General features: G+C 30.1%; 1 protein-coding gene across 1 annotated transcript; it reads right to left on the bottom strand.

The window, feature by feature from the left end:
• On the bottom strand, positions 1–23,976 carry LOC134721302 (palmitoyltransferase ZDHHC1-like). The gene is made up of 13 exons (XM_063584189.1): positions 23,718–23,976; positions 14,212–14,398; positions 12,931–13,103; positions 12,411–12,512; positions 11,900–12,024; positions 11,248–11,271; positions 9,029–9,055; positions 7,782–7,910; positions 6,691–6,803; positions 5,986–6,026; positions 5,182–5,290; positions 3,975–4,137; positions 1–3,623 (listed from the first exon to the last, which is right to left on the bottom strand). The coding sequence occupies exons 2-13, from the start codon at positions 14,380–14,382 to the stop codon at positions 2,962–2,964; spliced, it is 1,839 nt and encodes a 612-aa protein (XP_063440259.1). The 5' UTR covers positions 14,383–14,398; positions 23,718–23,976; the 3' UTR covers positions 1–2,961.
• Between the last annotated feature and the right edge of the window lie 220 nt (positions 23,977–24,196).

Genomic DNA, 24,196 nt, shown 5'->3' with positions numbered 1-24,196 from the left:
AAAAAAAATCCATTTATTAGAATAGTATTTCAATGATCCAAAATGTAATAACAATTTTGCATAACATGCAACTGATGAAAATCACAGATCCATTGTAAAAATAAACATCACAAAACATTATCACAACAACTTTGTTATAAATAAAACTTAACAAAATACTATGATAGTAGACTTTAAAAGAGAAATAATACTAAATAAAAGTACCTGCCAATTCTAATACTTGCTATAAAAATGAAAATGTGTTGTTCAGAATTGTGCTTAGTAAAAAATTCTGCTATTGTAGTTTGGGATCAATACATGGGAGAAAAAAAACTTCTATACAAGTTTTCAACACATGATTTAAAAATAAGATGTGGGATGCTTCATAATGAGACAGATTAGTTAGACTGTTATTACTGATAAAATAAGCATCACTCTTGCAGAACAGAACATTCCAAGATGTCCATCTGACAAATCTGATAGAAGTGATGTTGACTTCAAATATTTTAAATAAGGCTAAAGTTAGGTATTAATACATACATTTTGAAAAGGGCTTACATTAGCTAAACATTGTAGGCACCCGCAATTTTGCTGTTCAATAAAAATGACCAAAATCCTATAAAACTGCTACGAAACCATGCATGATTTCTGTCAAGTATATGCTAAATACTAGATATATGAAATGTGGTCATGATTTTGTGAGGGACAAAAAAAAAGTTCTTTGGGTACTTTAACAGATTTAATTTATAACTTGTTTGTCAGGCTCTTGGTGACTTTGCCAAAGAATGCACTTGAAAATTACAATGGAGATGACAGTCAAAGTACTGGATTTCGTGATTTGAGCATAATTTTGTATTCTGTACTGAGAACAGTTTTATAACTTAACCGCCTAAAACAGTAGCCTTAACACTTGCCGGATGGAGTTGCAAGATTATCAAAATATTAGATTACAGAATTATTTCATACCAATTAAAATGAAATAAAGGATGCATTAAAATGAAATGAAATGGAATGATGGAATGTCAACCAACAAAAATGCTAAATACTAATGAGAACAATAATTAAAAACAAAATACATACTATATTGGAAAAAGCACTTTATATTATACAAATTGTGCAATATTTTAAAATGGACGGATGTAGATAAAAATTAGATAACTGACTAAAGACATTTTTAGAATTTAACCTTAAGACCTGTCTCAAGGGTTAAAATTATTTATTTTGTTTTACTCATATTTTGTTTTGATGTAAAAATCCAACTCTTTATGATCATGTCAAACCAGGACATTACAGAATTAAATATATACATGAATGTCATTTGAGTATTGTGTCCAGCACAACAAAAGCACTTTGTTTGGTAACAAAATAAAAACATCTTTTTTTCCATCAATTCTCTGAAAAAAAGATTGCTATTTCTACTTTGGCAAACTTTTAATTCAAAGTTTCAAATGAATAACGGCCCTATTACACAATTTTTTTCTCTCAGAAAAATGCATAGTCGTTTTACGATTCAATCTATTTTTGGACCATGTGCCAATACCAAATAAAACTAACCAACATGTTTAAATTGTTTATAGAAACAAACATCTCTTATCACAGTCTCATTTAAATTATTTGGTACTTTTATGTGCTTGATATTTACGTTTTTCACAAATTTGTGTCAAAATATGCAATTTTTAAAACATTTTTGGAGAACAAAAAACTTTATGCTATATTTCAACTACAAAACTACAAAAAACTCAGTGAAAATTCAATTTGATTTTCCTTACAGTTTGAACTTTGCACATACATATCAACTATCTTTACGAATTAACCACCTATTTTTTATATGATTTGTTTGTCAGCCAAGTCGGGCTTTATAGCACACCTCCTCCTTTTCAGCACTTTCTCATTCACACAATAAATTACACGTCATATGTCTTATATTTTAAGTATAAATTTGGCATCTTTACTGCATAATTTCTCACATTCTTATAACAGCAATAGAAATTTGTACATCATATGAAATACTCTGCACTAACATAGTCCTTTCTGTAATGAAATAGAACAGAATGTTAACTTCTGATTTTGACTTTTATCTTTGTAACTTGTTTTCAAAAAGGATTCTTCAAGGCTAACCTTGGCAAAAATTAAGTAGCAGTCAAACAAAATGATAAAAAAAATGTGTCAACTTAATTCATAAAAGTAATTTGTCAAGAAAAAAAAACCATTTAAAACTATGTAAACTGTCCCTTAATGGAAATAACTGAATGATTATTTCAGGCACCATCACTTTTAAAAAATTACTGTATTTCCAAATTTACCTAACCTACAAAAACCAAGTACCATTCAGACTTAGGACAAGGACAAAATCAGCTCAGCATAAAAATATAATTGCCTTCCCAGTATAATACTTGTACAACTTATATTGCAAGATTCTTACAAAGAATAGAAATAAAAATAAAATCTCACTCAATATTTATTAATTTAAATTAACATAAAAGAAATAAAAATATGTATCACTTAAGTTTGATAACATGAAAATAACATTGTTTGAAAAAATGTATTTTATCAAAATTTTATCGAATCATCAGAATAGTTTGCAAAATTGAGCAGTTGTTATGAAAAAACTGAAAAATATATTGTCAGTATGACAAAGATTTGTAATTTGTAGTTCATAAATTTCTGGTTTTTAGAGAAATCTAATGAAATGTTTCCAACAAAAGTAATAAATCTACTGAAGAAGTTTTTTTTTACCTACCATGATGCAAAAGAGTGCAGTGAAAAAATACAAATTTAAGCTTAAATTTACAAGTAAGTGCAAACTAAAGTTGCAGGAAATGTATATAAGTTATATTTATAATACATGTATAACTATACTAAAGTAGAGAAAATTAAATGGAAACATGGATCAACATGGCTTCTAATACTCTAGCACACATTACAATCATCTGAAAAGGTATGCAAACAATTTGGTCCCAAAAAAAATCACTTGTACATTAGCTACAGCTCAGTATCCAAACCAATCATTTCTGGCACCTGAGAAAGTTTCTGTGAAGAAGTCAAATTATTGTTATTATAATAATCTGGATATCTTGCTGTTAGGTAAGTATCATCTGACCTTAGTGAACTAGGAGGTCTATATGACAAATTGTCTAAAGAACTTGCAGTCAAGGGACCTAAGTCTAATCGTGGCACTTCTGGTGGAGGCGATTCTAGTTTTGGCAGATCTCTATGCTGTCTGAGTTTTAACACAACTGGAGTTACAGGCATACCATTAGTATAATCCAAACTACCATCCATATTATATGTGGCATTTGAATTTACAGTCAATAAAGTTGTAGCATTCAAATCTTCATCTGTATTCCTTGTTTTTGATTTTTTACGTTTTGGTTTTTTACTTCTTCGTAAAGAGTCTTGTGAAATAATTCCAGAATCTGGACTGTCAGAACCTTTTGCAATATTCTTCTGTGATGAATTTCTAAATGCTAATGGCCTCTGTCGAGGTTTAACTTCGTGTAACGATTCTGCTGAATCCGAATTATATTCCTGTGATGCACCAACAGCTTTCACAGGAACAAGTGGGGGTGGTGATACTTTTATTGGACTATGAATTGGCAATTCCAATTCAACATTCTGAGCAGTTGTATAGAATTGAGGATTATCTGTAAAAAAATAAAAACAAATTTGAAATTTTCATTCATACTTTAACATTAATGTATCATGAATGGAATACATGTAAATGCAACTGGTTACATGTACAAATTTAAATGTTCACTACCAAAATCTAAAATCAACCAATTTATCTTTGAATTGAGCAACACATTTATCTGTTAATGTTGTTTAAACTAGATAAAATACCAAACTGTTGACACAATTTAAAACCGCTATTCACTTCCATATAACTGGTTTCATTTGACAGTATAATAAAATCTATAAATGTATTAAAAAATGTTTAGCTTTAGTTATATTTTGTGAACTATAAGCATATACTGTATATAGAATAATGACATTACCAATTGTAGAAATCTTTCTGTCTGTCTCATCATCTGAACTTCTGTGTGTTGGGGCTTTGTAGGATTTTTTCTTTTTTCTTTTGATTTTTTTAGCTCCGACTTCGTTGTCAATATGAGCATGTGGCTTTTTTCTTATACTTCCATCTCTGTAAATTTTATCTGCCTGCAAATATTAGAAAGGAAAATACTGAAAAAGACTCATGGAAAAGAAATGCAAAAACATTTGCCTAAAAAATATCATTGGCCACTAATGGTTTCCCATATACTGACATCATCTCAAACTAATACATGTCAACTTAACAAATTATTCAGTTGAAAGGCCATCTAAAGGGACAGGGCTAAATAATTTCCATGGTAATCAGATATGCTAATGCTAATACAAGCGTATAACAAATGTTACTGACATACCATTAGCAGTAATGGTTCCCTTCAAACTGACCTCACAAACTAATACATTGTTGACACAGGCGCCATTGACATTGAACGAATCTTGCTTTTCAACTTCATAGAAGCTACACAAAAACCCTTTCTGCATGTCAATGGTAAAATCATAGAACAAGAAAGCCTTTTACATCATATTTAAATACCACAAACTATTACAAAGAACAAACATACCAACAAAGATAACAAAAAATTTCACAGTTACTCTGTGTAAATATGCATAAACATGAGATTTATTTGGAATTGTATTTCAGTCTGTTTTGATTCAGTAGCTTATCTGGTTACTTCCAGTTTGGAAGGTGGCTGTTTTAGGCAAGGATTTGAAAAAGTAAGCAATGAATCTGGCTACACTTCACACTGAAAAGAATGTTCACATAAAACCAGACAAAAAAATCACAACAGTCTTATTTTTAGTTCCTTAGAAATGTGATAGAAATTCAAACAGGGCAATTATGTGATAGAATATATGTTTAGGTCAACAGGAAGTTGAGGACTGAATCCGAAACTGCATTACACAAAATAGCATATTTACATGAAAACTTGATTACAAATTCTAGGAAACTCTGATTTGTAGTTTTTGCTGAAAAAAAATGAGAAGATTTCGCGGGGAAAGAGGTAAACAGTATACATCCCCTCTTTTGGAGCTAGGGTATAATTTTGAGATAAGAGAATATAATAAACTATCTATTCATCACAACTTAGTGAATTGGAATAACTATCTATTCAGTGTTTAACTTTGCAGCTATAAAGGAGACTTTTCACATACATTATTATTGTTTTCATTCTGTCTCATTGGACTGGTTGTAGGAGGTGGGGTCTCTCCTGAGGTTTCTCCTTCATCTCTGTGTTTATATTCTTTTTCTTCTGAACCTTTTCTATAAAAAAATATGTTTCCTTTTACAACAGAATCCTCTATTATAGCATGATAGTCATTTTTTTTAAATAGCAAGTGACAAATAGTATATATATATATATATATATATACAACTCGTCTAAACATCAACCCAACAATGTTAGATCTGTAAATTTGCTTTCGCAAATTTTTGGTTCTTCCCTCGCCGGGATTCGAACCCATGCTACTGTGATATCGTGACACCAAATCGCCATATATATATATATATTAGTGTTTCACTTTTAGTTTTAATAAAAAGTCATCTATTAATTTTATTCTATATAAAACAGGGAGTAATCGCATCAAACGATAGTCTTTCTTGTACAGTCTTACTATTTTTTAGTGATATTACAATGTACTACCATAACATATTTTTTTTTACATAAAAAGAATTCTCCAGTATATAAATTGCTCAAAAATCTGTCTGTTCTTTGTCTCCCTCTTCAATATATTTTAGCATCCACTTTTGTGTACTATGTTTTATGTTTTACTTCATTCCAATCGTAATTCAAGAATAAGTAATGTATGTTTGAAAATTGTTGTTTCTGTTTATCAATTTTCATTTTGTCACAATAAGGACTATACTAGAGTGCATCAAACAAACTAACTTGTAAAGCTGTGATAAAAAAATCAAAACAGTTTTCTAGTTACACCCACTTAATTGATGCATTTACATACTTGACAATTTTTCTTGAACCTCTTGGTCCTACTCTGTTCATCTGAAAACAAAGGAAGAAATTTGTTACTTTAAAAAGAAGTGAAATGTTGTTTCTAATAATTTAGACAATGTTGAATAGTAAGAATTTTGTTCAAAGTTAAATTAATTCTAATACGATATATCTTATTTCTTTGTACATATAGTTGTATTAGTTTCTTTTGCTAACATGACATGTCAAGGGCCTACTTAGATTCCCCCAACATTATAAAATGTAATGGTACGAAGAAAAGACGAGGCAGAGGAACGGTCGCAGGTCAGATTTGACCATGTTGGAGCAACATGTAAATCCAATCTTTCAATTTTTTTTGTCATGAACATGGACTTTTTTTCTCTTTTTAGTTAAAATTGAGAATGGAAATGGGGAATGTGTCAAAGAGACAACAACCCGACCAAAAAATATAAAAAAAACAATAGCAGAAGGTCACCAACACGTCTTCAATGTAGTGAGAAATTCCCACACCCGGAGGCGTCCTTAAAATAGTTAAAAATATAGAAAGCCTACATATATTATTGATTTTATCATATCCATTACATTTTGTTCCCAAAAAAAGGTAATTTCAACTTGTATTTTCAAATACTACATTAAGACATCAGCATTTAGACATGATAAAACTATGATTACCAAAATGTACAATCCTTTTGAAATATTACAACATTAGGCTTACCATGCTTACAGGAACTCGTTTTCGTCTACCAGTAGACACAGGTGGTTTGACTGCTTCAACCTCTTTTTCTCTCTGTTTTACAATGTAATCATAAGTTGTCATCTTATTGTACACTGTAAAATACAAAAGAAAAATGTTTAAAAATGTCATTTGTTGTACAAACGCATTGAACAAAGCAAATTGTGATGTGCTTTGTTTGTAATATAGAACAAATCTGAGTTACATTCATGGTTTCATTCTCAGATAAAAAGTAATATAAACAAACTAAGGCCAGGATTTTTTAATTTGTTGGATCCCACCGACCCGATTTTGCTGATTTCCAAAATAAAAATCAAATCAAATTTTCAGGCTTTTTTATATTCTCGCCGACCATAACAAATGCATTATCCCTGAAAAATAATTAAAATATCCTTTTTTATGAAATGAAATGCATTAATCACTAACAGAAGTGTTTTTTCTTTATCAGTTTTCATGCTTATTATTTTTCACCAAGTTTTGATTAAAAGCTAAGTCAAATAACTGACGTGAATCTGTTTTTCTTGTTTGTGAAATGACGATTTAATTTCGTCTTTGTCAGTGTACCCCCCCCTTTTTTTACGGGAAATTATTAGACAATGTCATGCGATGTTTACAGCTGAGCAATAATATTTCATCAAACTAAAATTTAAGAACGATGAAAAAATAGTATGACAAACGTATTATTAGAAAGGTGAAATATATTTTTATTTTGCATATGTTTTCTGTCTTGAAAGATCTTTTTTTTTCTTTTTTTTCCCGACCGACCGACCCGACTTTTTCATGGAGAAAATCCGTAAACCAAAAAATTAAAAAACCGTGGCCTAAAATTATTACTTGTCAGATCAATAGTATAACAATGGATGATATCTTCATATGTAACAATCCTGCTAAAAAAATTGTATGCAAATAGAAGGCAAAGTTACTTTTAATATGAAGTGGATCAGCTAAATTAAACAGTTTTTTTGTTAAAGAAGTCAAAAAAAGTTTCAGTTCATGATCAATCCCAATCTAAATTAAAATTAAATCTCCCCGTTCACTTATTTTTATGCTTTGTTAATAGAGCACAAACTCACTTAGATAGCAATGGAAGGCAAACAGATGGATGAGTAATGCTAAAGATAGTAATAGAAGTATTGCTGTTATTCCCAACAAGGCTAGCCATCCTGCTTTCTCTTTTATTGGTATGTGCATAATCTTAAACTCTGAAAGTAAACAAAATAATTTAAAATGTGATTTGTTATCTAGAAAAGCTACAAAACATAATTTTCAGAGAAGCTTTTTCTTTATTTGCAAAAATTGTGTAAACATTAAAATAGTCAAATTCAATACAATGTATCACTTGGAGACTGCTAATAAAAATGGTAGTTTTATAAGATTAACTTTTCTTAATTATGATGTTTCCAGCAAAAAAAACTGATCAGTCAATCATATCTTGTTGGCAAAATGGTTTTGCCACTTTTTTAGCCTTTTTAAAATTGGTTCTCAAGATTAAGGCTAAAAAAAAATCAAAAAATGATTGTGTTTATGTGTTGTCTGTGGTTGACATTCTTATCAGTAATTTAAAACATGTTGTCTTTGTTGCTTTCTGGTTATATAGTTCTTCAGCTGTTACAACTCTTATACATCCTTGGCTTTTAAATACTGTGGATTCATTTATTTTCGTGGGTACTAATTTTCGTGGATTGATGAAAACTTGCATATTCGTTGTTTTGTCAATTTGTGCATACATTCCTTTAGAAAATCTGTATTTCGTTGAACACTTAAATTAGTGGTTCCCCTGTCCCCACGAAATCCACGAAAATTGGTATCCAATGAATATTAATGAATCCACAGTTTTCTGCTTTGAGTGTTCCTGATGAAGGTTAATCCAAAAAAGCCCTTCAGATGCATGAAATATATAAATTGTTGTTTCAATTTTTTAATATTGGAGCAAAGATTTATTAATATATCAAAATGTGATTAAAAGGCATGTCACTGTTACTGTTAAATGATGTTGACAATTATGTACATTCTCATGTCTTTACTATCTTAAAAAATATTTCAATACCAGTTTTGCTATATAACATGTATAACTCAAATTAAGAATATGTTTAACATCAAATAGCTTAATGCATATACAGAAATAAAATAACATTATGTGTATGTATTATTCATCTATTATTTATATTTAACAGGATTACAAATTTATAGCCAATTTTCTTAATTGAGTTTTCAAGGAGATATCTAGAACATTGCAATCTTGTTCATACAATTAGAAAACACAGTTTCTGTTGTTTAATTAATACAATCTATAATAAACATGATAAACTATATAGCTAACCTGGTGATGCTGATGTCAAATTGGGATCTGGAAAGAAAATTAAAATCAATATTTCTACTTGACCATAATGAGATAAACAAAGTTTCTCAAACTTCCGACAATTAATACCTACCAATCAATACAGATTAAATTAGTTTCAAAAACTATATTTATTTAAAACAAAAAAATCGATTCTGCTATTAACATTAAGCTGCTTCAAACAAATCTTTAGATTTTTAAGGTCTCTTTAAATAGGTTGGCAGTTTAATTTAGGTTTTCTTTTTTGTAAAAGTGATTAAAATAGAGACATTGTGTATACATCAACTCATACCAGAAACAGATATTTGGAGGTCATCATGTAAACTTTTTATGTACCAAATAACAAACCTTAATCTCAGTCTATTTTTTTTAAAGATTTATCATCCTTAAGGATGTCTGCTGCTCTAATTTAAAATAACAAGGATTTCATGTGGTTGCTTAAAATGAAAACAACATTGATATTTAAACAAAATAAAGTAATAAAATCATTAGTCTCGTGTGTAGTTTTCAAAATACGAGACATTTAGAAAATGGCGGGAAAAGGGCTTTCTTCAGACTTTACTATTTGTTAACATTGGAATTGTTTTTTACCCTTTAAACCAAGAAAAAATAACAAGGATTTCATGCCGCCAGAATACTAAATCTTAAATGATCTATTGAACAGATTTATGAAGACAAAAGTGGGGTGTCGTGTAAAAAAAAAAATAATACATTTAGATGGATAAAACCTGAGAAAATCGAAAATATGACAAGAATTCAAAAACATGACCAGCAGACATCCTTAAGGTGGTATGGGAGTCTAAAATAAAAATGATAGAATTTGTTCATACTTTGCCAAAATGTAGTATCTATTGATACATGTTAAAAAATATTATAAAAATGATAGGTCACCGTGCATTTTTTCAAGCTACGGGTCGTGACAAAATGACACATTTAGTATGGATTATACAGGAAAAAACACCATTTTGTGAATAGAAACTAAACAAAATGATAGAATTGTAAAATAAATTAGGAAAATATAGCTTTCAAACAATGCTTTGATAATATCAAAAGAAAAGATAGGGTCACCGTACGTTTTTTCCGGCTAAAATACAAAGTAGGAAAATTTCATGAACAATCCAACAGAAAATGCACTGTTTTAGAGTTACCTCCCCTTAAAATGACAATTTTAAAATATTTAAAAACAACCAAAAGTAATTTTTACTTGTACATATATTTATATTTATAAGTTATATTCTTATAAATTGGATCTTTTAAAGTAAAAACACATGAAATATCTGCATTCTTGCATCAAATTTTGCTAATTTGATAGAAAATATGGACCTTAGATTCTCTGTTTTTTACAATCCAAGATGGCGAAAGACACCCATACCACCTTAAGGGGGCTCGTGGGTCTAAATCATTTTTTTTTATTTAATATAGGATTTCTCTATATTTTTCTATAAATTAACTTTATCTTATACCTAATGGAAAAATGAAATAAAAAAATGGGGTCACCGTGCATTTACGCTCACAATCTGCCTTCGAAAAAAGATTACTTTTTTGTGAATGTCCTTTTTTTCTGTTGAACTAATAGGAGAAATATTGGTAATATCGAAATTAAAAAAGAACTAAATTACAGAAATTGTTTAAATTTTACAATTATTCAGTTTATGTACAGCCTTTTCGAAAACAACAATAAAAAATATAGGTCACCGATGAGTTAAAAAAGATATTTTATTTTTTAGCCCAAAAATTGGCATTTTTGCACCAAAGGGAGATAATTTGGAGCTTTTTCAATGATATCTAAATTTTAACAGTCACCTGGGGCCAACATGTATTGATTTTTTTTGGAACATTATTGTACCATAAGATAAAGTTACAACTACTTAAGGTACTTAATAAAATTTGTAAAGAAAAATGAATGTTTGATTTTTTTCTGAAAATCTTATACCCGCGAGCCTCCTTAACTTTGAATTATCTGATGTATTTTTAAAATTTTGAATAAAAGTAATTTACAAATATTCTTCCTATTTTTAAATTGAGGTTCATATCAAACCAACAACATATTCAAACAAGAACACACCATGGTACCTAAATGTAATCAATTTATTTTAGTTTATTTATTTGTGTTGTTTAGGATTTGTATTTGTAACAAGTATTAAATTATAAAATATGGCAATAAAGATTTATTATAAAACTATTTATTTTTCTGTACTTACTTAATTGCAACATTACTTTGTAATCTGTAAATATAAAGAAAACATAAATCAATGATTTATACATTACATTTAATAAAATGGGTGAAATAAGTAAACTATCTAAGAGCCTGTCATATTTTAACAACAAGTCTATAAGATTTTTTTTCTTCAAATAATTACTTAAATCTGTAGATCCCTTATTACATATAGCTTAATCAATAAAAATAGGTAACACAGTGGTTCAAACCAATCAAGACAAACTTTTGCATTAGTATTTAGGGAAATATTGATGCTTGATTATCTATATTATGTAAGCTTCATGTGCAGTCTTAGCTATACCACAGCATCTAAAGTCACATTGTTTTGAGTTGGGTTTTTTTTTGCAGGGGGGAGGGAGGAGGATCATGTTGCTCAGTGATTAGTTTTCTATATTGTGTTTTGCATACTGTTCCTTTTTGTTTCATCACTTTTTGTTTTTTTTTCACCATGGCATCAGGTTTTTTTTTTGTCTCATTATTTAAAATATCCCTTTGGTATCTTTTGCCATTCTTTCTCATTAGAACTAACGTAATAACATATGGGAAATATCATCTAAAGAATATTTTGTGCTTGGTTTATTTTCTTTACATACTTATTCATGTTTTTTTTCATTATTAAAACTATAATTTGTTACCTATATAAGGCAGCAGTATTTCTCCATCATCTTCATCTGTGAAGTATGCAATAAACTCTACCATACAAACAAGGAAGACCAGTACCACACCTATGATCCCAGTAACAAGTACAGCCAGAAACCAACTGAAAAAAATAACAAAATGTATCGGTTTTCAAAGGTTTAGTCACAGCATGGCAATTTATAACTTTGGCTGTTTTGTTTGATTTTCATTCAATATTTTAATTAAAAACTGTAAATAATAATACATATTAGCCTTCTGACAGACAAAATTTGAATACATAGATTAACCCACAATTTCCCACTTTGTCCCCTGGATCTTAAGCCATTGCAACATCCTTGCTCAGAAACAGATACAATGTATTCATATGCATAATAATTATTTACTAGATAAAAATCAATAAATCTGCAAAAGTTGCACTTGTTAAGATGCAAACTGTTTATTAAATCATATATTCAAATAAACAAAGTTGTGATAAATTTGCTATTCTCATATTCAGTAGTTACTTACTTATAATTACGTCCACCAACACAGTTGTTTAACCATTTGCAGTGATGGTCAAAGTTCGTCACGCACTTATTACATGCACTACAATGCTTAGATTTAGCACCTCTGAAAATAATATAGGTTTTAAACATTATAATAACCTGCCATAGTTGATAATATTAAAATCAAATTCATTACAAAATTCTTAGAACTCTTGGTAGATAAAAAGACCAACTAAATCTTATGATGAATCTATTCATGTATAAAATAGTTTTGACAAAACGAAGACCCCAAAAGATACATACACACAATAGTAAAGCTATTCACATGTTGAAAATTCAAAATGGTAACTATAGCCTGACAACACAGAGGTTATGAGTTTGAAACCTGCTCTTGGAATCTCTATTGACTATGACTAGGATTGTAAGTTATCCTGTCTGAGGCCACAATATAGCATGGTGTACTACAGTGTTGTTTAACATCAACAAACAATCAAGAACAATTACAAAGATCTTCAATGTACAAACGAATAATATTAACTTACACATCAACTTCACAAATATAACAATGCATGTTTTCTATAACATGTTTATGTTTCCGTCTGTCAAATTTGGCTGGCTGTTTACTGTTTTTCTGTATAACTGCTACATCAGCAGGGTTGATAGTACTGGCAACAATATGAGACACTGCATGTGCAACTAAAGCAAGCCCAGTCACCTGGTAATTGTTAAGGAAAATCTTGAATCTAACCCTTTTTAATACATTTTTTTATATATAATATAATGCCAATAGTCCAACTGGCACTTGCAAGCTGCTGATCATGAGCCAGTCAGCCTTGACTCATTAAATAACTAACATATTGGCAATTTGCTCCTCTCAAGACTGTCTGATATATCATACTATTACTGATGTATTGAACAGTAATTGTGATGTAATACTATGTATATTGTACCATCTATCTCATATTAAAATCAGATTTTTAAATCAGATGGGACAACATCCCTAATGCGCCTCGAAATGAGGAACTCAAAAATCAGTGTAAAGAAAAAATCTCTGTGTAGTGATATTGGACATGTTTCTATTTTTAACAAATGACTGAACTTAATTATTTGTGGTGATTAGGAAAGTAATGGAACATAGAATAAATGTGTAAAAACTATGGAGCTATTGAATGTGTTCACAAAGTATTAAATTTTCAAATAACTTATTGTGTTTAAATGGGATATTTTACTTCAAGGAGCGGTATCACAAAAGGATGTTCAGTGTTTGCTAATTTACGGAATAAGTAATCTCACTTCATACCCCGAAAAATTTAACCACATGTGTGAAAATGTAACAGCTTCGAAACTTGCTATCATACATTTCCAAGTTTACGATATGGACTGAGCTACAGGAAAAAACGTTAGGCCATGGAAAATTAATTGTTGGTTTCCCCTAACATGGGAAAATTTTAAAGACCCGGCAGGCAGAATATTTTTTTTTTTTTTTTTTTTTTTTTTTGTTATCATGCATAATTTTATATCTATGTTTTGTTTCTATATTGGAACAATAAACTTGCATATATATTTTCAACACTTTAAGTTGTCTCTGCGAAAAAAAAGATTTTTTTTTTTTTTTATAATTTTTTTTTTTTTTTTTTGCAATAAAATTTAATGACCCGGCGGTTAAAAAATGACCTGGTCGGGTTAGGGGAAACCATCAATTATTTTCCCATGGCCTTACCATTACCGCCTATGTAAAAAAAATCAAGATTTTGACACAGATGTATATCATATATGTAAATCTTCCAAATATATAAACTTCAGTGATCAGTTTAAAAGGATACAATATATCCTGCTGGTTGCCAGTTTGTTGGTAAGGCTGGAACCATGGTGGTGAAATATACTATAGTATAATATAAGACAGCAAACCATGCTACAAACTGTAGAGGATGGAAAGGACAACTCCAGCCATTCACCCTGAAATGGTGATGGTATTCTGTATCTGGATGAGGCATCTTGTCCTTCTGTAATCTGTTAACAAAAAATATAACTTTCTTTAATAAATAATTTAGAACCTGTATTTATTTTGCAATTTCCATATCAGTTTTCTGTTTAAAGTCATCATATTAAAAAAAGTCATTATGCATGACAAGTGAACATTGAAGTTAACAATGTTCATTCAGAATCTTTTCCTTTAAATCAGCAGAGTAGGAAAGATGGGATGAACTTGAAGAACAAATAAATGGAGAATGTGTCCCCATGGACACAGATAATGCCCCTGCTTGCATATAACATTATAAAGGGACATACATGTAACTCAAGAACATTAAAAAAGACACTACCCAAATTTAAACTTGATCTGAGTTTTGTGGTAATAAGTATTGTGTAAAGGTTTCATAATGTTTATTTGGGCAAACTTAAGTTACAGAAAGGAAACTAAAAATTTTGCAATTTTGCCATTTACAGAGAGGCATAACTAGAGAATGGGTATAGTCACCCCACCAAAACTTGATCTGTGTTTTGTGCTCATAAGCATTGTGTATAAATTTCATAATATTTGGTTGAACTTGAGGCTAACTTAAGTTAGAGAACCGAAACCAATTTTGGACGTACGTACAAAAAGACAAGGGTAAAACTTAATGTCCCCTCCTTTATGACAGGGGCATAAAAAAATTGACAGCCACTGAAAAAAGATAATGTAAGATAAGTGCATGAATAAAATGTCCTGCAATTGGCCACTCAAAGATCCCTCAAAGATTTATTCCAAGGTTTCTTTAAATGCAGAGCATGGACAACTTTATAGGTTACCAAAGACATTATATTTAGCCACCCCATTCCAACCAAGTGTGAATCCCTAACTGCTAATATAGATCCTACATATATAGCAAAACATAAATCCTTATTTATATATTAAGCATCCATGGTTTTTACTGCCAAATAGTAGTCTAGAAATCCTGCTGGCGATATCCCCAACCTATTGAACCCAGTAGTCAGCATGCACTTCTGTGTTGACATGGATACATTGTATGTTCATACTTATAAATAAACTGTTTAAAAAACTTCATTTTTTTTAATTTCTAAGGATTTTCACCACCAGGAACAGATAACCTGAGCTGTATTTGGCATAACCTTTCGAATTTAATAGGTCCTTAATGATCATCAACTTCTTACTTTCTTTGGCCTTTTTTATTTATAACTTATTGACGAAAGGTGTATCCTGCATACAAAATTCTAATCCTGGTATCTATGATGAGTTTATTTACCTTAATAACCCTCACCCATGATCATGAAGTTTTAATAAGTGCAGGGAAAGATTTAAATATCGTTAAAAAAATATCTGCTCAACATGGTATTAACATGATGAATACATTGACGGGTCACATCATGTTATTTACATGTACTTATTACAACTTAAGGTGGTACCTAACACTACAGGGAGATAACTCTGTAAAGTCAGCTTAACATTTTAATTACATTGTGTTGTAAAAGGAATATTAAGCTTCTCAATGATCAAAATTGGTGTTTGTCAAACTGCAATATAACCAGTGTAATTTTTCTGACAAAACAGTTGGTTCAAAGTTTTTGAAATTTTTATACATTTGTTAAAGGGTCAAAGTAAATACTTTGACAAAATTTTATGAAATTAAACTAGCCAAATTAATTTATGCTAAAGTGTTGGGTACCACCTTAAATGACTTACAAATAACATGTATAGATATAAAAAAAAAAACTAACCAACTAACCTGTTAAATAAGTGTTTCTGATAAACAAAACCCAGTAAGTTACAACTTATTCATTTTGAGATACTTTTTGAACATTGTTACACTTTTAGAAAAAAGAATAAAATCCCTTGTTACAACCATCTGCTGTAACTTACAAACAATTTTCCAGGTGAATTAAACAATACTACAAGACAGTGAAGAGGGATCAATATTTTTTTTCTTCATATAATATGTTGTGAGAAGATGTTGATCTGGAGTTAATCAAGGCTAACTCAATATGATAGGTAAACACAGATTTTACTGTAAACAAGACTGTTACAAGTAGGTTAATGATCTCTTATATTGATTTTTTTCTGTATATATAAATTAATGTTTTTTTTGCATGATAAATAGAATAATCAGGTGCATTAAAGATCTAGAAGACATTTTCTAATAGTTTTTTTTAAAGATGTAAAATATTCAGAATCATTTGAATAAAATACATGTGTACTGTGGGTACCAAATTGGACTCACCATGAAAAATTCCTAGTGAGAACCCTGTACCCATATTCATGGTTTTACAACTTGCCAATCTACATAATTCTATAAAAACACAAAAATGTAGCTAATGCCAGTGTTAAATTTGAAACTTTTCAAATTTATCTACATGTAATATGTATTTAGGGGACAGATAGGTTCAACCAGGACTGTATCTAATTGTACAGGCTAAAGCATGCACAGTATGCAATAATTAACTTCCAGGTTATAACGTTTCTCTGTCCTGTACTGTTGTAGACTATATATTTATGAATACAGTATTATACAGTAACATATTGAAAACTTGCATAAAAGGAAAATACATATTGAACCACTTTTTACAACAGGTTTAACCAGTAATGCAGTTACTAGTTAGTAATATATATATATATATAAGACTTCTCAGACCAGTTTGAATAAATAATCAGACAAGTTTAAAGACAACTGTACATGTACATGTGGTCACTTATTTACAACTACAATGGTCAAACCTATATTTTGTTCGAATGTAAGAACATTTTATTTGAAGTATATACTATCCACCTAAGACCCCTGTTTACACTGACAAAAAAAGATAGATCTTTACTAAGAACGATCTTTTTTAAGATCAATCTTTGGTCCAGTGTAAATGGGTAAGATCGATCTTTAATCAGACTTAAAAAGCCTACCTCTAGAGGTGGATTTGAAAAGATCAATCTTTTTTTTAGGTGCTTGTTATATTTAGATAGGAAAATAAAGGTCAGATCGGTTCTTATTATGCTGTAGTGTAAACTCACAGGATTAAATAAGATCGATCTCGATCAATCTTGATTGTGCAATGTAAAGGCGAACTGGTTTTTTTGTGATCGATTCAAATAAAGATGGATTCAATTTTGTTGCCAGTGTAAATGGGGCCTATAATTTATCAAAAGTGTTTTTTACATCAGCATGTGTCGCGAACCGCGATTTATATTCTTTTCATTTTCAATGTGCTCCATACTTATTATTATGTAATTTACAGATCCGTTCATTGTATTCATAACTCCGTTAATTGTCTATTATTTATGTAATTTATTCACGTGGCATATCTTCAACGGAGAAACGGAGTTGTATTTTGTTTAAAAGAAAAAGATTTGTAATTTGAAATTAGAGTAAAAATAAATGTTATACAGTGATTATGAGTTGTGTCTTAAATAAATTCCAATGATTGTGTTGACAAGGACTTACGCAACAGCATGATCAGTCGTTTCTTAGTAGTGAATTCAGGTCAATTCCCCCTAATTACATGATAGATCTTCACACTGTGGGAGATCGCCCTAAAATCATTTGCCCTGGTTTCGTTCTCTCAATATCAATATTAAGGGCATTAAAGTTTAAAAAACATATGCAGATATATATATCAAGTATCATGTATATTGTATATATATAATATATATAATCGATATTGTAAATATGTACTTGGTGCCACGAAATATTCTTCTAATACTGCCAGTATGGCAGAACTTGGTCGTTATCCTATCTCTATATTTGTTATTTTACAATCTCTTAAATACTGGCTATATTTGTATAAAGACCCTCTTTTGAATTTTTCAAAATTAGCATATAAGTCAATCGAAGAAGTTGATTGTACCTTTCCATGTACCTTCAATAAACACATTTTTGAGTTTCTAAAATTAATTCATTTTGACCATGTTTGGAATAATAAAGGAACTTTGTCAGAAGGAAAACTCATATCTGCAGTGAAAAAGATATTACAAGAAAGATCTGGAAATTATTTTTTCTCATGTTTGACAGGTGAAAATGAAAACAAATTACGCACATATTACAAGTTAAAAGAGGAATATAAACCTGAGACTTATACAAAGTTAAATATCCCAAAACAATATACAGTATTAGACAATTATGTAAATTAAGAATTTCTAACCACAATTTACACATTGAAAAAGACAGATATAATAAAACGCCTTTGGATCAAAGAATATGTAAACATTGTATGGATAACAAAATTGAAGATGAGTTTCATTTTATATGTGAATGCAACGTTGTACTCTATCACGAGGAGAGAGAAAAGTTTTATGATGACATTGTTAATATTATACCATGTTTTTGCAATTTAGATAATTATGATAAATTTAAATATTTAATGAACTGTTCGGAGACTGATGTTCTCACCAGATTTCTTATATATGGACCATAATTTGGTATTCGGCCTTTGGTTTCTTTTTGTATCCTTTTTTATAAGTTCTAAAATTTTAACTTTTATTTAGTGGGTTGTGTTGGTGTTAGAATAGTATGAATGGAACAATTGAGTTTTTCGAGAAAAAAATAATACATTTTGATTCACCGTTTACATGACATGAAACCAAACAGGAAACCAATCTTTATTTTCTTTATTTTGCACAATATAATTCAAAAGGCATAAATAAACACCATTACTAGTGTTACTTGCTTCATGTTAATATTTAAAATCTATTTTCAATGTTATATTAAAGTTTTTTTTAAACCTGACAGGAAACCATAAGAAACCGAAAGCATTATTTTAGTTTTATTTTATTGCAAAATCTGCTTAAAATAATCTGAACAGTATACTTTTTCTAAAAATCCATCTTAAATGTAACAGTATTATAAAACTCCTAAATATGTGCTTGTTTTGAAAACTATTAGTACAATTTATTCAGAATTTTCCATATTTTCTCCATTGATACAGGATACCATAATCGTTGAATCATGATGTTTAAGCAAAAAAAATGTATTTATATTTGATTTTGATTTTCCAGTTAATAGATATAGGAAGATGTGGTGTGAGTGCCAATGAGACAACTCTCCATCCAAATAACAATATATACAATTTATTCCAAATCATTGGCAATGTAACATTCTTTAAATCCAGTAAAGAAAAATCCTTTAACTTGGAATTAAAATCTTTAAAATAGACACAATGTGATACTTGTGACCTGTACACCATCTACAGGGTTTCCACATTTTAACCTACTTTAGTGGGCTAAAATCAATAAAGTACTTCCTTTCAAGTCATGCATGCTAAAAGTTTACTTCTCCTTTGACAAATTTATTGCGTTTCTGATAAGTGTTTGCAGAACATGAATAAAAAATATTAATTAAAAACTGTGACAGGATTCCAACTTTGTACATTCCAAGTGTAACGGTATATTAACATGTATTTTTTATTAAATTATATTTATTCACCTAAAATATCCAGTAATATTTACTGCTGAAGTTAAATCAATCCAACGAGCATTGGTACAATGATAAGAAACGTAATTTCGATTGATTTTTCCAAGGACTCTTCACGTCATTATCGGGAAACGAAGTGTGTTCTAACGTCTGTCAAATATGAAATCGATTTTGTCAAGTCATTGGGCATTTATTTTCACACAGGATCGTATGTAACATTATGCACATAGGAAAAATAACAGACCACCGGCGCAATCTCTTTGACAATTGTATTTTCCCCTTTTAAACAAGACGAAACAAGTCTACAGATTATGTTTGCTAACATCCCGTTGGAAACAAAAACAATGTTTAGACCTAGTATTTCGTACATCCGGCCGTAATGGCGTGATCACATGTTAGTCACATGTTTCACGTATGACCGGAAATGGTTAGAACTTGAGGACAAAAACAATTTTAATAAATAACTGGACTTCTGTTTCGTGTGAAATGTAACGCATAACGGCAACGTAATTTTCTTACTTAATTATTACGAAGATCAAAACAAGAATGTAAATCATCTCGGATTTACCTGTTTGAACATCTCGCGAGAGTTCATATTTGCATATTGTTTTTAAGAATTCTATTACAACAAAGCAGATTACATCATCTAAAAATTGTGTTATGAAATCGGACACAAAAATCACGCCACTGTTCTTACATCTGCTACATAAATACTTATAGTTCTCGGCATTTTCTTCTCACTATTCTTATTGGTCGATGTTCTTTGTTATTTGAAAGCAAAAGTTACGAATTTGCCGGTGACGATTATCTATAAATCAGTCAGCGTTATGCTCTTCGGAAGCAATAAATAACGCGAGAAACGACACAAAAATACGGTTGTAGAATCTTTGAAATTCGTATATTTTAAATTTTTTTCTAGGGAAGTGTAGCATACACTTGTATGTTGATAAAAATAATGGCATCTTTAGATGTAGTTGCAACTTTTCTTACAGTAATTCACATTTTATCACTTTTCTATAGTTATAGGAAACGGAGCCCAATAGCAAATTATGGTCCATATATATATAGACAAATGTATTTTGATTAGACATTCATCAGTGGGAATAATTGCATAATATTGAAGTTTGAGTTCTGTCTCTTGCTTGTTATACGTGTCAAAATTGTTGGCTGTTATATTTTATTGTTGTTTTGTTTTGTATATGTTTTTTTGTTTTTTTATATGTGTTCACATGTTTCAGCGATGATCCTTTTGTACTGGATTTTATACTGAATAAAATTAGTTAGTTAGTTAGTTATATGAAAACTCATGGAAATATTTAAAAGTTGATGGTTTATTTTTGAAGCATTTTAGAATTGTTCAATGACATAATAATTCTTACATATTTTTGTAATATTTGTCTTTGTTTGATGGATTAATGATAGCAATGCATATGACAGGAGTAGTACCACTGACTCTATGATGTTTGTTTGTTTTTAAGTACAGTCAGATACTGGAAATAGACCAATTGTCTAATTTGAAATAATCTCTATTTTATTTGATGTTGCAGTGGAGGCTGTTACTGTTGTTGAATTTTGTGTAATCTCCAAAGAGGGCAATTTGTTTACAACTAGGATCCCTTTTGGATCTTTTGCCCCTCTTCTAGTTGTATGGTTGCAACACATGTGCATTTACAATCTTATTAAACCTACATGTACATGTAAAAATGTATTCTGTTTAAATAATAAACAATATGAAAGTAGACCATTGTAGACTAAAATAAGAATAAAATAAAAATCAGGGCATATGGACCCTGAGCAAACATGTTTAATAGGTATCATAGCGTGCAGGTACTTTGCCAGTAGATTAGGGATCACTAGCTGTAGGGCGAACATGAATCAGAATTCAGGGAAAACCAGATTCATCAGAAGTCAGTTGAGAATAGAGTGAATGATGTACTGTAATTTTGAAGTCTTAGAGTTACAAAATCAGTGAATTCAATTATAATTTAAATCCTCAGTCTCATGATGATCAGTAGGTTAGACTTTTAGAATTGTTCAATGACATAATAATTCTTACATATTTTTGTAATATTTGTCTTTGTTTGATGGATTAATGATAGCAATGCATATGACAGGAGTAGTACCACTGACTCTATGATGTTTGTTTGTTTTTAAGTACAGTCAGATACTGGAAATAGACCAATTGTCTAATTTGAAATAATCAGGGCATATGGACCCTGAGCAAACATGTTTAATAGGTATCATAGCGTGCAGGTACTTTGCCAGTAGATTAGGGATCACTAGCTGTAGGGCGAACATGAATCAGAATTAATCAGAAATAATCATTGCAATTACTAGAGGTAATTGACATATGGACAGAGGCGATAGACGACGGATATGAGGTAGATTGTGTATATACAGACTTCATGAAAGCATTTGATAAAGTTCCACACAAAAGGCTGCTAAAGAAAATCGAAAATTATGGAATAAAAAACCCAATACTAGATTGGATAAGAGATTTTCTTTCAAATAGACAACAAAGAGTCTCAATAAATGGTGAAGCATCGGAATGGAAGGAAGTAACCTCAGGTATACCACAAGGCTCAGTTCTAGGACCACTCTTGTTTGTACTCTACATCAATGACTTACCGGAAGGAGTTAACTCAGATGCTTACTTATTTGCTGATGATACAAAAATTTTTAGAATAATAAAGGAAGACAGAGACCACGAAACATTACAAAAGGATTTAGACAAACTAGAAAAATGGAGTGATACATGGTTACTCAAGTTTCATCCAGAAAAATGTAAACATATAAATATCAGCAAAAAATCAAAACAAGAGATTGAAAAATATAATCTACTAGGAAAAGAAATAAGCAGATGCAAAGAAGAGAAGGATATAGGGGTAGTCATTGATGAAGAATTATCCTTTGAAAAGCATATATGTGAGAAAGTAAACAAAGCAAATTCAATCTTTGCGGCATTAAGAAGATCTTTCAAAAATCTAAATGCAGAAATCTTTATTCCATTATATAAAACACTTGTAAGAACACATCTAGATTACGCTAGTTCAGTATGGGCACCTTTTAAGAAAAAATATATCGATAAAATTGAAAGTGTTCAAAAGAGAGCTACGAAACAAATACCTGGACTTAAAAACCTAAGCTACGAAGAAAGACTAAAGAAATTAAAATTACCAACACTAGCGTACAGAAGAATAAGAGGGGACATGATTGAGACTTATAAGATTATACACAATAAATATGACCCGGAAACTAGTACTTTCCTTAAATTAATGTCACGTACAGAGAATAGACACAGTACAAGAACAAACAGTATTAAAATCATGCACCAAAGGTTTAATACTAATCTAAGGAAAAATAGCTTTACGGTGAGAATAGCTAAAACCTGGAACAAACTACCAGAAAAAGTGGTTAAGGCACCGTCTGTTAATGCCTTTAAAAACAGACTAGACAATCATTGGAAAAATGAGGAACTATATTATTCTGATTACCGCGCAGTTATAACCGGAAGCAGCAGTAACAGTAATAATAATGACCTAATATATGAGTCTGGTGAAGAGGAGCCGTGAGGATCCTGTACCGGAAAACATCTTTAAGTATCTTTAAGTAAGTAGTTTCTGTTCTACATGTACATATATCTTTTCTTTTTTTCGAATAAACAAGTATATTGTGCTGAGACTACTGTCCTTATGAAAGGAGCGTTATTTCGTCAGGTATTTCATGTATTTGTCTCACTTGTCGATTTGAATTACATTTAATATAAACTCATAATATTATAAAGTGATTATAAATAATTTTCCAGGATTTATTTGACACTTGAAAAGTTGATAATGTTTGTACACTTCTTCTCTTTTCTGGTCATAAACATGCATTCGCAAGTTTTCATATTAAGACGATACATATCAACATTCTTGAAAAGATCTATATGGTAAACTTACACTGTCAAATTACATATTCTTAAAAACAATTCTCTTCAGGTTACATTTCCGAAATTTTGACAGGCGGCCATTTTGATTCCAAGGTGATATGTCAACTATATTTTTGATATTCGTTCGCAGCTCTTATTATTTCTATTTCAGTTTGGTTATATCAGTGCCATTTACTTCTTCAATTAATAAGTTCAGAATTAAACACAAAAGCTACTTTAACCATAGTAAATGAAAAAGGGAACTATTTCTAGCATCATTGACAAGGGAGGCAACTCCACATTTTTTGAAAAGTAAACAAATAAACATAAAGTATTTGCTTTTCAAAAAGCGTACGTTTTATAACGCCACGATACCTTTTTTTTGTAAATCACAGAATCTTTTTTCGCGAGGTTTTTATTCCAAAAAAGAATCATTCATTGAACCCAGGGATAGTTATATACTAGAATTGACTTTCCCTGCTGAAACCAATGTTAGAAATGACCACTATT

The sequence above is a fragment of the Mytilus trossulus genome, chromosome 6, assembly GCF_036588685.1.
Source record: "Mytilus trossulus isolate FHL-02 chromosome 6, PNRI_Mtr1.1.1.hap1, whole genome shotgun sequence".
Taxonomy (NCBI): domain Eukaryota; kingdom Metazoa; phylum Mollusca; class Bivalvia; order Mytilida; family Mytilidae; genus Mytilus; species Mytilus trossulus.
The sequence above is the reverse complement of the archived record's forward strand: the minus strand, read 5'-3'. Positions and strand labels throughout refer to the sequence as shown.